The 1,272-nt window shown below is 30.0% G+C and overlaps 1 protein-coding gene across 1 annotated transcript; it reads right to left on the reverse strand.

Moving 5' to 3' along the window:
* Positions 1 to 580: 580 nt before the first annotated feature.
* Positions 581 to 779, reverse strand: Tsp_01336a (nuclear distribution protein NudE protein; the record flags this gene model as incomplete). The annotated part of the gene is made up of 2 exons (XM_003377096.1): positions 676 to 779; positions 581 to 626 (listed from the first exon to the last, which is right to left on the reverse strand). Coding segments are annotated over exons 1-2 (150 nt in total), but the record flags the coding sequence as incomplete, so codon positions are not given.
* Between the last annotated feature and the right edge of the window lie 493 nt (positions 780 to 1,272).

Here is a 1,272-nt window from a genome sequence, read left to right on the forward strand (position 1 = left end):
AATGGTGAGATTACGACAGGCGAAGAAGTATGTAACATATGCTGTTGCTCAATGGGCATTACACATATTAATTCTTGGTTAAATTAAAAAAAATCCAATGTATTAAAGTATAATTCCCAATTCAAATATTATTAAAACCTCGAGTTTCTTTCTCAGACGTTGAATATGAGCACGTAAAGCATCTTTTTCATCAAGTTCCTTTTCCAATAAAGCATTGCGCTCAATAGCCTATAAAATTAAACACAAATAAAATTTAATAAACCACAATAATGTTAAATAAAATTCACACAATGTACATAAAGGAAGTTCAAATATTACAGTAAAATACTGTTCAAAAGGTACACTCACAACTACCTTACATACAGTATCCAACAACAACATTTTAACGAATAGTGAAATAAGCAATAAGAGATTTTCCAATAATTTTTTAATAAGCAAAACCAAGAAAAAATAATTTTTCGCAAACGTGACGTTTCACTAAACATATGAACTCGCATATTTGGTGAAACAGCAATGTAATGATTTATTAAATTTCTTTGATACGTGGAATTTTATCAATATTCCGTAATATAAAAATTACCTCATTAAGCCGACGATCATAATCTTCTAACGAAACCGCAGCTTCCCTAAACAACATATATTAATTTATTTACAATAAACAATGAAATCACCGACCTATGAGCGCGTTCCAGATGATCGTTTACTTGTTCTAACTCGCGAACATAACGATGCAGCTCATCTCTTTCGACTCGCAAGCGATTCAGTTCTTCTTCAAGCATAGTTACCTGTTTGCGGTTTTCATTTTGAAGACATTCCAGTTTTGTCTAAAAATATAATTTCACTTCAAATCACATCAATCAGCTGGTAATTAATTACACTTTCAAAGCAGTCCAAAGCAGCAGATTCACTTACAATATATTATCACAACATCAAATAAATAGAACACCTAATAAAACAATTTCTATTCTTTCAAAAATTTACACAAAAAAATTATGCAACCATTCTATTCTTCAAATTTTCATTCTTTGTTTAAGTGCTATTCTTTAGACATTGATCTTAAAGTGAATCAAAATAACAACGTTCAGAATTTTTACACGATGAACAATTTTACAGTAACACTTTATAGAAAAAGATAATAATAATAATAATAAAAGAAACAACTAACCCTCAAACCGTTACATTCCAAAAAAACTGCTGATTATGTCGCATTAAATCGGAATTCTTTTTTTCTGTTTGGTCTAACTGTGCGTCAAGTTCAGAGTCAAGTCACGA

This window comes from Trichinella spiralis (assembly GCF_000181795.1).
Source record: "Trichinella spiralis strain ISS 195 chromosome Unknown Scfld4, whole genome shotgun sequence".
Taxonomy (NCBI): Eukaryota; Metazoa; Nematoda; class Enoplea; order Trichinellida; family Trichinellidae; genus Trichinella; species Trichinella spiralis.